Below are 10,853 nucleotides of genomic sequence, written 5' to 3' on the forward strand. Positions count from 1 at the left end.
GTCAGACAATTTCCCACACTGGCGGGCGAGTTTGTTTATAGACAGTACAAGTTAATTCGAAATTGTAGCAGCAATGAACATGTAAGTAAGGTAGGAGGCACTAGAAGATTCAGAAAACCACTGAAAAGTGTGTGTGAGCGTGGTGTTTTGACATGTTGCGAGAACCTTTCCAATTTTCGTGGATCGGATGGTCAATGTTATGCTTATGAGGAGCTACTTAGGGGGAGCTCGAGGAGCCATGAGATATGACTCTGAGGCTGTGTGGGGCTCGCCGGAGCTGCTGCTCCTACAGACAGCGCTCAGTGTATATGCTGCACTAAAAAGCAGGGTCGTTATAGAGTTGTCCCCCACCACAACTGGGAATAGAGCTGGAGTAGACTTCCGTTACGCAACAGGAAGCCAGGAGGGCTCAACTAGCCGACACCGATATCAAGGTATAATGTCGTGGGAAGCAGCTAGCCTCCCCCGGGTTGACAAATTGAGTTGCTGGAGATTTCTCAACATTGAGAAATTCGTGGCAGGCGTGTACTTTGAAGCAGGTCGAGTTAAAAGAACCGGCCAGATAAGGACCCTAGGGTCCTTGATAAACGCCTTTTGCTGTCACACTCACTGTTGCTAATCACGAGAGGCCATCATCAGGGGTTATTGTACGTACTTGGGTAGTACTTGGTGCTTACCATAGTATTAGCGGGGTGCGCCGGTCAATAGTTCACTGCCGGCGGCTAAGCACCAGCAGGAGAGAAATGACGTAGATGTCGACTTGTCACGATGTGTCTGACAAGGGGTTGAAATGGGTTCGAGAATGGCTGGAGGATGCTTCATAGAGTAGAGAAGAGCCGATTCTCTGACAACTGCTACCTGAAGATGTCAGCGTTTCGACGAGACGGCGGCGCAACGATTGACGATGCGACACCGCCAACAGTTTTGACATCGACGATGGTGGGTTGGTCTTCGAGAGCCTTCTCTTGACGATCGCGCCGGCGTCCAAGGGACGTGAATTTCGTAGGCTAGCCTGCCCGCAGGGTCCGCGAGGGACGGATTATTTTCTTCCCCTCGCTAATACCATCCTGGGATCTAGCGTGTGCCCGAGGTCAAGGGTCCTGGCTCCAGCGACCCTTTTTCAAGCCCACACGCCCTGCAGCACCCTTGCAAGGGGACCTCCAATGTCACAGGTCATGCCAAGCCGTGGGTCTTCCCGCGTTAGGACGTGGTCCGGAAGTGCGCGCTTTCTCGATTGCAGGCCAATTCCTCGATCTGGCACTGATATGCTGACTGTCATGATAATATCCTGCTTTTCATTCAGGACCCTTACTCGCCTTATTACAATTTTCGGTAGCTGCACCTAGGATTGTGTCCTATCCCTACAGGACCCCATCTGTACGGTTCTGGAGAATTAAGAGATTTGGTTCCATCGGGTATTGATTCGATGGAAGCTCATCCTGCTTGATTCAATTCGATAACGGTCAAGTAACCCAAATTGTCCTTGTCCGTAGGCTAGCCTATCGTTTGTTAATTGTGAGCAGTACCAATCACTTGAGTCGCTACGCAATACAGGTCTTTCGAATTAAAGTGCCTTGATTTGCAGTGCCGTATTTCCAGGTAAGGTAGCCCTGTTTCATGGGATCAGATGCATAACGGATGCTTCACCGATAATTCGGATTTGACGGCTGTCATGCTCCAATGCGGCACCCATTGGTCGGTTGTGGGGCCCGGGAAACCCACTGCAATCGCCAAAGACGTGCAGATTTTTGAGACGTGGGCTGGAAGTCTTGAAGGCAATCTGCCACAGGTGTAGACATGCCCGGTTGACCCACGGCGACAGCGTGCAGCTTCCAAGATAGAGAGATATGCCTTCCTCGTAGTCCTGCTAGTAAATCAAAAACAGATAGACGGCTGGAACGGCTTCTGGAAGTACTCGACTAAGATGGAGAAAGTGGACCAGGAGAGAGATCGGCATCGACGTGACAGGTCCCCCCAAGACAAAAATAAAATCCTGCTTAGAGCCGAGAGCCCAGGGGGCCGAGGAGCAAAGAAAAATCAGGTTCGGATGGGAAATCGTGAAAACCGATCTCCTCGAAAAGAGGGGTCTCTGAGGGGAAATGCCATGGAATTGCGCAAGCCAAAGTGCAAATCCCACCGTGACATCAGTAAGACCTATTCATCGCCTCTGCAGCGAGCCGTACAGCGAGAAGAACCCTTCCCTTGCAAGCATCTCCTTCAGCGCCTGCAAGAAGAGTAGAGCCGGCGAGCCGGCCGCGCTCCAATGCGTCGTGCGATCACGGCCCTCAGCGCTGGCTAAGGTCTCCGAGGTGACGCCTGGAGATCGCGATGTTGTTTCAGGGGCCGTGTGGGCTGCTCTGGGCAGGTGGAGAAGTTGACAGGAGCAAGCCACTCTGCCCAAGCCAAACCCTGGGGGAGTGACTTGGTGCAAAGTATAGTACTTGAGGTCGAGTACCAGGCGTTGAGCCACACATGCCCACTTCGACTCGACGGGATCGAAGATCGATAGCTTAAAGGAGCACAAAAACCGATTATTGGCTGGCAGGTATCCCTTAGCCTGAGACTGGTCTTGCTTCTTGGTTTGGCTTAGGCTACCTGGCGCCAAGGCGAGGCCGTCCAGGGCCAGCACCAGCGTTGTTCTCCCGCTCGAAACGGTAGATGATGCGATTTGCAACCCTGTTCCGGTAAGGCAGGTTTCGGAGATGGCTCGAGTATGGAGAAGGTGCACGAGTAAGTCGATTGACCGTTGCGCTATAAGCGGCATCAGGATTAGGTCTATCACTGTTCGATGGGGAAACTCAGAGAAAACCTAAACAGATGGTGCTGAGGTCCCGTCCGAAGCGACGTATTCAGATTCACCCACGAGAGGTGTCCGGAGAGGAGTGTGCTTCATGCTGCGTCTCCCATGGACCTACCTAGCTTATAGTGGCACATTCCAAACGGCCCGGACGGGCAGGGTGGCAGGAGTCAGGAGAGCCAGGGTACGGTAGCAGCATGAGCGGGCCCTGAGATGGAAGCTGCGATGACGAAAGGGTGATTCAATTCGATTGCATATAAGACCAAACAAGCAAGCAAGCAACTAAGTAAGCCCTGGAGCTGCATGGCAGGGAAAGAGGTGCCGCTCTTGCAGAGACGTCAATGGTTCTGAGAGGTGATAGGCCAAGCAGCACATTAAGGGACGGCCGATTGAAGTGGCCGCTCTTTGCACTTGCTCAATTGAGGCAGCATAGAGGAAAGTTTAGGTAAGGTGGGAGTCCCTTGGAAGCCCTAGCAAAGGAACCGGTGGCTGAGCGCCACTACTTACTGCGCATAGTACAGAGCCTAGCAAAGTGACAAAGCAGTACTGCAACAGGTCTCCAGTCCTACCTAGGTATCGATCGTCCCTTCCATTAATCGCCATAGGAAAATAGTGCAGGTACCTACCTGCCCGACATTTGTTCTGTTAGCATTCCGAGATTGAGAACAGTAAGTGCGTTCGTTGGAGGGGCCATCCTCGGCCGGAGCTCCTTCCAGCTGCCAATCCTATTCTCAGGAAATGTGTCCCGTGGCAGTCTCGTTCCCGTCTCGCCCGTATTTGCTTCAAACCGAGCTCTGAGAACCCCTTGTCGACCATATCTAGACTGAAGTTGCGTCGGCCTTCAAAGGTCGTATGTTTTTATCTTTTCTAAAGCTGCAAGTACATACGACGGCAGATGGGTGAGCAATGGGCAACGGCAAGCTCCAGGAATCAGGTCACCTGGGAAACTCTATCCTGGCAGAGTAACACCTTTCGCTCAGTTTGCTCCGGCCGCAATCATCAAAGCAAACCAATCTGTTAATCTCTTGTCGGATTTCTACTGAACCCTGCATTGGACCCTGCCCATCATTCGCAAGCCATCGTCGTTAAAAAGGGGTCTTCATTCAGTGATACGTACCGCTTGACCCTGCTTTCTAGTTCTCAGCTTACTCTCAAAGGCCCCTACCAGTGCCTCACTCGCTACTGTACTTTGTCTGTACCTCTCCAGAAAGATCGTTACGCACGAACGCCGCTAATATCCAAGCCAGCCATTCCCAAAGCTGCCCGCCCAGACACCTGCCACACTGCCATGCGAACGTGCCTCTTAATGCCCTGTCAGCAAGCTTACGCACATACACCCAGTCTGGTAGCGTAGCCTAAGGTTCAAGGTAACCTAACGGCAGGCTAGAGTATCCTCATTGTATTTGAAGAGCATGGCCAGGAGCATTTCTCCAGACCCTGGACGCCGCCGACGTCATTCTTGTCGCGACCCGCATGAAAGGCTTCGCAGACACATCTTCTCCGCCAAAGGCCCACCGGGGCAGTCTCCGGCGCACTAGGGCGACGAACAGAGTTCCTCGATCAACCTGTGAGAGTTCCTTACTGCCTGCACGATGGCCTTCATGGCTCTGCAATGATAAGCGGTCGCTGTTTAGCGAGACAGTGCGACCGCCAGAGTTACTTCGTAGCTGGGCTGTGGCTTCAGCCAGAATGGCGTGGCGCGTGTCAGCCCCGTGGGCACCCGGCGATGAGGAGCAGCGATCTGCCATCAGGATTACAAAAATGAATACTGGCATGAGAGGCTTCTCTGGCTTTTGGTTCACGATATATTTGTGGAGGGCTGAAAGACGTCGTGGTCTGTCCAATCATACAACACATATGTGCAGTGGGCGATCCCGTCCGAGTGGATGAGGAGCCCTCGGTTGTGCCTGAGCTGCTGTGACGCTCAACTGATGGGCGCGCCGAGTCCCGTTGATCGACCATGACAACTGACCCTTCAGATTCTCCCCCGGATCCAACATCCAGGGCGATCCAAGTACATACAGAAGTCTGCCACGGTAAAGCGGAGACAGGCTCGACGGCTGTGGAGAACACCTAAAAGTCTCTTGCAGACCAAACAGAACTTAGGAGGAGGCTTTAAAGCAGCAGTAGAGTACCTAGTCATCGTGCGACTATCTCAAGCAAATTAAACATGCCTTGCGGGCCCGAATACTGATGACATCGGTGATCGAGAAGCAAGTAGCTTGCTTGTTCGCTTGCTCTAGACTCTTTGCCGTACGAGTTTGAATGGGACCTAAGGACATCACAAATCGGGGGCGGGAACAGGGCTTCAAAGCATACCGACACGAGGAGGTTTCCTTATATTCAGACGCCGCCTAACAAACCCACTGTTGGTGCCTATCCCAGAGTCAGACGACGGAAGAATGATCGCAAGAGGCTAGAAAGCAGATTGCGATGCCGCGCATCTCGATGTCTACTTAGACATTGACTTAGAAGCACCTTTGACCGCTGGGCACCTGCCTCCATCACGGAAGACCCAGGGGACAGCCACAGCGTGCGATCGGGGCGCTAAGAAGGGAACGGCATTGCGACAAGGGCATGGGACCCGTTCCAGCGCCTCTCATAACAATCGGAAGGATACTTCTGAGGGCCTTGTGCAAAGTACCGTCACCTGCAGGGGGACTCAGCATTTGTGGCTGCTCAACCCCTCGCTGACCTCTGCCAAGGGGGCGTGGTCCTTGTCGCCCATCCCTGTCACCCACTCCTTCGCGCGCACACTGGAACCGGTCTCCACTACTGCTTTCGGGGCGGCCTGGGGGACCCATCAGGGAGCCACAACGGGGGGGTGGGAAGAGTGGAAATGCTAAGGTAGAAGCAGAAAAATGAGATGGGGTTTCATGCAGTCCCAGTTCACCCAGTCCACTTTCCCATGTCCCTGCCTGCCCTGCCCGTGCAGGTGCTGGCATGCCTACGCCATGCCATCACTGCGCTGTAGAGCAGGGAGACACAGCGCCCAAGTACCTACTGTACATTCTCATTAGTGGGTGAGCGTGTGAGTGGCCACGCAAAGGGGACAGACGGGACACACCCATTCATTGCTTTAGGTTCTCAAAGCTTGCCTAGGTACGGTTCCCGCACCCGCAAAGTTACCTTATTAACGCCCCTTCCCCTGCTCTTGAAGAGTATGCCTGGATATCTTGTTTGCGTGCTGCCCTATTGTTGCGACTCTCTCTTCTTCCTCCCACCCTCTCTCGCTCGCTCCACGAACAACCTCCTCTTGTCATTCCTATACTACTCCACCTTGACACCCAACGCACCGTCACAGAAGCTCGCCTTCCCTTTGTAAGTCTCGACTGCCTCAAGGCTGAAGTCCAGTTCCCCTAGTTCCCGCCTACTAACTCGCGGCACCAGGAAAGACAAAGTCAGTCTTTGGACGTAACAAATGCTATATAGCGTGCCAGCAAGGATATCCCCGAGATATATATTCGTTGAGACACCAATGTCCACATAGCATCGTCAATTTCGTACTCCATTCGCTGAGCGCCTCATTCCTCCATTGCACAAAGTCACGGTCTTCCAGCCCTGGCCAGCGCATCCATCTCTACCTCTCAACTTGTGCTCATTATTTGCCTTCGTCGCTCGGATTGAGCACTTTTTCAATTCCTCTTGCGCCGACGGCTTCACTGAGGAATTGACCATTACCACGACGCTACTTCAGCAAAACAGTCACTTTTGTGTTGGATATCCGCTTAATCAGCCATGCACGCACGCGATGCTGCGGGACGTCAAGTCTCCCTCCTGAACGATGAGCCCGTTTCTCAACCACCGAAGTTTTATGATTCAGTGCCGGAGAGGTTATCTTACCGGACAGCGAGCCATGTCATTTCGCAAGCGTATCTTCCTGGTGTGACAAGGAGCGCTTCATCCTCTCCTAACACTCCAGAGCTTCTCCGGTCGGACTCATACGACTCGCAGATGAGCAACGAGCCCGTGTCGCCGCTGACACCCAACATGATGTATGCAGACTACGGCCACAACTCCTCCTACTCTACCGACGGACGGTCGCCCTTCGATGACTACATGGTGTCTGCGCATGCACTGGGCTCGAATAAGCGTCCCGGCGCTTTCGGCGATAATCGCTCTGCCTCGTACGACGATGAGGAGGCCGCAAGCCCCGGTGCTGGTAACGTTACGCCGACCGAAAGGACCGGAAAGCGATACCCTTGCCGCTATCGCGACAGCCATGGCTGCGAGAAGACCTTCACCACCTCCGGCCATGCCTCGCGGCACTCGAAGATCCATACAGCTGAGAAGGCGGTCCAGTGTACTTTCGCAGGCTGCTCGAAGAAATTCACACGCGCCGACAACATGAAGCAGCACTTGGAGACCCATTACAAGGATAAGTCGAGATCGGCACCACGACCTTCAGTCTCTGGGTCCAGACGGCATTCTTCATCGAGCAAGTCCAGCAGCGCCAGCAAGGCGGCAGCTATGAGCGGCGGCACACCACTTCCATCTCCAGGAGTCGTAGGAGGAGCTTGGGATATGCGTGGACTAAATCTGCCATTGCTCACCCGACCGAGTACGGTGCGCACGCCTAGCAGCGGCCTTGACGCACTCGCCATGGCTATTGCTGCGCAAGAAGGAGCTTAATTGGTCGGGTTCCGGTCGGGTTCGTGCAGTTCCTCGCTGGTAGCTGGGGCATGCTTGCGTCTGTTATCCAGTGACGATCTTGCCGCTGATCATCGACCGGGCGCTGGTCCGGCGATTAGCCTCTCCACTGTCCCGCCCTACTGCTTGTCAGCCACATCATGAGTTCGGAACAGTCGGCGTCTTGTCGGCGGACTGTTTCTGTTCTCTCGAACATGTGCCATCTAATATCCACTTTGATTGATCGCTTCTCCATACCGATCTCGCTGTTTTTCTTTTTCCTCTTGGCGAAGTTGGGTTACTAAACGGTTTATATCCAACTCATTGCTCGGTTCAGGCGCAGAAACGGGATTTTGTTTGCATTTACGGGAATGGTTGCACGTACACGCATAGCAACATGGGACAGGGGCATTGATACACGACTGAGACGCAAGCAGACACGGCATACACACGGGAAACGGCGCACACGGGATTTCTCATGGCATTTGCCTTTACGGCGTATTTTTTATAACTTTTGGGTATTTTCTTTTATGGCGGGAATGATCACGGCCCTTGTACACGATTTGGGTCCAGAACCTGGGGGAAGCGTCCAGAGTCTGGAATATAGACACGGCATCTGGGCTTGTTATCTTCTTGAATCTGTTTCTGCGAGGAGTCTCTTGCGACTGGGTTCTAGCCTGGAGCACATGTGGGGGGACTTTCTTCTCTCTTCTCAGTTCGTCCTTTTCGATTTCTTGGATGAAAGATACCTGAGCGCCTCTCTCGCGGGCGACCGGCTCGATCGCCGCTTGCCTTCGGCGAAGCACATCATGTTTTGAAGGCATTTTGATACCAGATTCCCTGTCCACTTATACAGATAGGACGGGGAGAGCACACAAAAAGTGGCAATCACGAAGGATACCTATTCTTGAACATTTTTAGTTAGTAATCTCATGGCTCGCTTCAGATGTGACTTTCGTGATTTGCCATGGCCTAGACCCAAAGCTGAAAGACCCTGGGCCCCTGGACCCTGAGCGCCGTGCAGAGGGCTGACTATGCGGCGTTGCTCCATATTTGATCATGATCATACGATATTCTATTATCCTATCTAGCCCTTTGCCCGATACGCCCTGACCATGCATGATCCGTATATCCAGGTACGGACCCGAGGAAAAAACACCCGCCATTACCGAAAATGTGCCGGAGAGCATTTTAATTGTGGCTCGCAATCCGCCCCAAAGTCAAAGTCGGCGTGCCGTCGTCGAGCCACAGCGCCGTGTCCTCGGCGCAGCCTCTGGCCATCTCGAACTGCTCGTCCGTCAGGCACACGAGCGTGCGGTGCCGGGCGCCCTCGCCGGAGAGGTCCGTGACCGTGTCCGAGACCTTCTGGCCGTTCTTGGCGGGGTCGATGGTGAAGCCCAGGCAGGCGCACTGGTCGACGACGGCGGCGCGCAGGCGGTCGCTCTTCTCGCCGATGCCGCCGGCGAAGACGAGCGCGTCGACTTGGCCCTTGAGCGAGACGTAGTAGGAGCCCACGAAGGCGGTGACGCGGTCGACGAACAGGTCGAAGGCCAGCTTCATCTGCGGCTCCGAGGAGGTGGCGATCACGCCGAAGTTGGTCGTCCCCGTCAGCGCCTTCCACCCGGCCTCCTTGTTAAGAATCTCCTCGGCGGTCGAGATGTGCAGGTCCTTGGTCGATGCGGGCGACAGCTTGCCGACGTCGCTGGCGTAGTGGAAAACAAGGCTGTTTTATTGTTAGTCCCGTTGCAGGTAAGTCAAGTGCGAAGGAGGTGGGCTCACCTAGGATCGATACTCCCGCTCCTCGTCGCACCGGGCAGGCCAGCCAGCGGTGTCAAACCCATGCTCGTATCCCAACTTCGTCCACCCTTCACGGCGCACGCGCTCGCTCCGCTCCCTAGATGCAGCGCAATGATGTTCACCTCCTTCTGCGGTTTGCCTAGATATTCGGCCACACTGCGCGTGATGAATGCATAACTGATGCCATGGAAACCATACTTTCTCAGCTGGTTCTTCTTGGCAATCTTGGGGTCTATCGGGTATGTGCGGATGTGCTCAGGGATGCTGGCGTGGAACTGGCTGTCGAAGCAGGCGACATTCGTCGCGCCGGGCAGCTGGTCCATGCAGCTGCGCACAATCTCGAGGCCCTTGGAGTTGTGCAGGGGCGCCAAATCATTGAGGGCCTCAAGATGGTGGTAAGTGTCCTCATTGATGACCTTGGCCTCGCGGTAGTCGCCGCCGTGGACAATGCGGTGCGACACGATGGCGATGTCGGCGTTGCTGCGGATCTGCGGCAGGCCCTCGTCGTCGACGAGCGTCTTGAGCAGCAGCCGGAACGCGTCGTCCTGGCTGTCGATGGCGTCCTCGACCTCGCGGTCCTTGAACAGCCGCTCGCCGCCGCGCGAGTAGTCCAGCTTCGGCGGCGGCGCCGTCAGGCCGTTGATCTGCGTCTCGGCAATCTGCACGGGCGCCTGCCTCTGCTCGGCCGTGTAGACGGAGATCTTGACCGACGAGGAGCCGGCGTTGACGGCGAGGATGATCTTCTGCGTCATTGTGGGTGGTGGTGTCTAGTCGTTAGTCGCTAGCCTTCTACCTTTCTCTTCACTTTTCTATTCGCTCTTCAGGTTGCTTTCCTTGAGAGTCAATTCGAAAAAGGAAATTGACGACCAAACTGATTCAATTTCTGCTCTTAGTCGAATTTCCGAATCCTTTTCTTTTCTTTCGCCGGAGGCGTGCGTGAAGCAACGAGGCCCAGCCTTCTAAGTTCCTGATATTAATGCGCGTATGTAAGTGGGACTTTTCGCCGTATGGAGGCTTCTCAGAAACCCCTCCCAAGCTCCCGGCGGACTCGACCTGAGGGCTTTTATACTATTTTGCGCTTCAGTCCCGTAGCTGAGGTCCGTAAATCTTTCAATTCCTTCCCCGTTAGTATCAACTCATCGACACGCCTTCAGCGGAGCGGGAATTCGGGCCTTTGCAGCGCAGCAGAAAGTTCTTGCGTGCCAAATCAGCTGTTTCCTGGGCCGTCGGCGGGCGGTGGGCTGACTGAGGTGTCGTGACGTCAACAGCGAATGAGGGCGCCCCCGACAAATCTAGACCCGGCCTAGCGAGCCGTTCCCGTCACTGTAAAAAAGAGCTGACGGGAACCCTGAGGGAGACCCCAAAGGCCCCCCACTCCCACACCGAGAGGTGTGCTCCGTGCACTCACCGTTGCGGTTGGAAGGTGGGAGCACGGACAGAAGTCCCTGAAATCGCTTGGCGTTGCTTCTTGGCGTGTAAACCGTCACAGGAGACCAATGGGATTGGTGGGAGGCTGAGATGATCTAGATCTAGTCACTGGGGGAAAAAGAGATCTGCGTGTCCTTGCGTAGTCTTAGGGTTTCCTATTGATCAACTCCAAGCCGCAACTGTAAGTGATAAGGCGACTTAC

The 10,853-nt window shown here is 54.5% G+C and overlaps 1 protein-coding gene across 1 annotated transcript; it reads right to left on the reverse strand.

The window, feature by feature from the left end:
* Positions 1-8,617: 8,617 nt before the first annotated feature.
* UCRPA7_7641 (putative acetate kinase protein) lies at positions 8,618-9,975 on the reverse strand (the record flags this gene model as incomplete). Its single annotated transcript, XM_007920168.1, has 2 exons — positions 8,618-9,149; positions 9,206-9,975. 2 exons carry the CDS (start codon positions 9,973-9,975, stop codon positions 8,618-8,620), a joined length of 1,302 nt encoding a protein of 433 aa, XP_007918359.1.
* Between the last annotated feature and the right edge of the window lie 878 nt (positions 9,976-10,853).

This window comes from Phaeoacremonium minimum (assembly GCF_000392275.1).
Source record: "Phaeoacremonium minimum UCRPA7 unplaced genomic scaffold PA7_03_scaffold_541, whole genome shotgun sequence".
NCBI lineage: Eukaryota > Fungi > Ascomycota > Sordariomycetes > Togniniales > Togniniaceae > Phaeoacremonium > Phaeoacremonium minimum.